The sequence below is a fragment of the Neophocaena asiaeorientalis genome, unplaced genomic scaffold, assembly GCF_003031525.2.
Source record: "Neophocaena asiaeorientalis asiaeorientalis breed wild unplaced genomic scaffold, Neophocaena_asiaeorientalis_V1.1 scaffold629, whole genome shotgun sequence".
Taxonomy (NCBI): Eukaryota; Metazoa; Chordata; class Mammalia; order Artiodactyla; family Phocoenidae; genus Neophocaena; species Neophocaena asiaeorientalis.
In genome coordinates, this window is record NW_020175468.1 from 5,331,373 (window position 1) to 5,331,989 (window position 617).

Below are 617 nucleotides of genomic sequence, written 5' to 3' on the forward strand. Positions count from 1 at the left end.
GCCGAATCAACCGGAGCTGGACTCGGCAGCCCCGGCCAAAGCAGGGGCGGAGTCAGAGAAGGGAAGGGTCCAGAGTCTGGGCCTGATCCTGGACGGAGTCGGGGAGGAAGGACAGCGCGGGGACAGGGCCACAGCCGGAAGGCAGGGTCAGCAAGACTCTAGGTGGTTGGGGCCTGGGACGTTTTGGGGCCGGAGGAGGGATGGGAGAAGACCCGGGACTAGTTCGTAGCCTGGAGGGGTGAAGTCCTAGGGTTGACAGAACGAGGCCTAGAAAGAAAGGTCGGGGCTGGAAGCGCAGCAAGAGCAAGAGCCAGAACTGGAAGGCGGCGTCGGTGGCAGGGATGGGGCGACAGCCGGGTGGTGTCAGAGGAAAGGGTGGGCGAGAGGCCACGGGCAGGGGCCTCACCCACCTGTAGCAGCAGCTGCACCATGCTAAGGCTGTTGTTTTCCACGGCGTGGATGAGTGGGGAGCGGCCGCTCTTAATGTCCTGCGGCAGGGCGGGAAGGTTTTAAGCGTCTCCTAGCACTGCCCAAACAGCCGGCGGCCCGCATCCTAACCGCTGGGTCCAGCATCTCAATCCCCTTAGATTCTTCAAGCCCCACCCCACCCATTCGGG

The 617-nt window shown here is 63.9% G+C and overlaps 1 protein-coding gene across 1 annotated transcript in view; it reads right to left on the minus strand.

The window, feature by feature from the left end:
- Window positions 1–617, minus strand: part of BCL3 (BCL3 transcription coactivator) — a 9,105-nt gene that overhangs the window by 1,515 nt on the left and 6,973 nt on the right. The window contains exon 6 of the mRNA XM_024768650.1: window positions 411–488. Within this exon, the coding sequence (XP_024624418.1) occupies window positions 411–488 (78 nt within the window). The remainder of the gene's footprint in view (window positions 1–410; window positions 489–617) is intronic.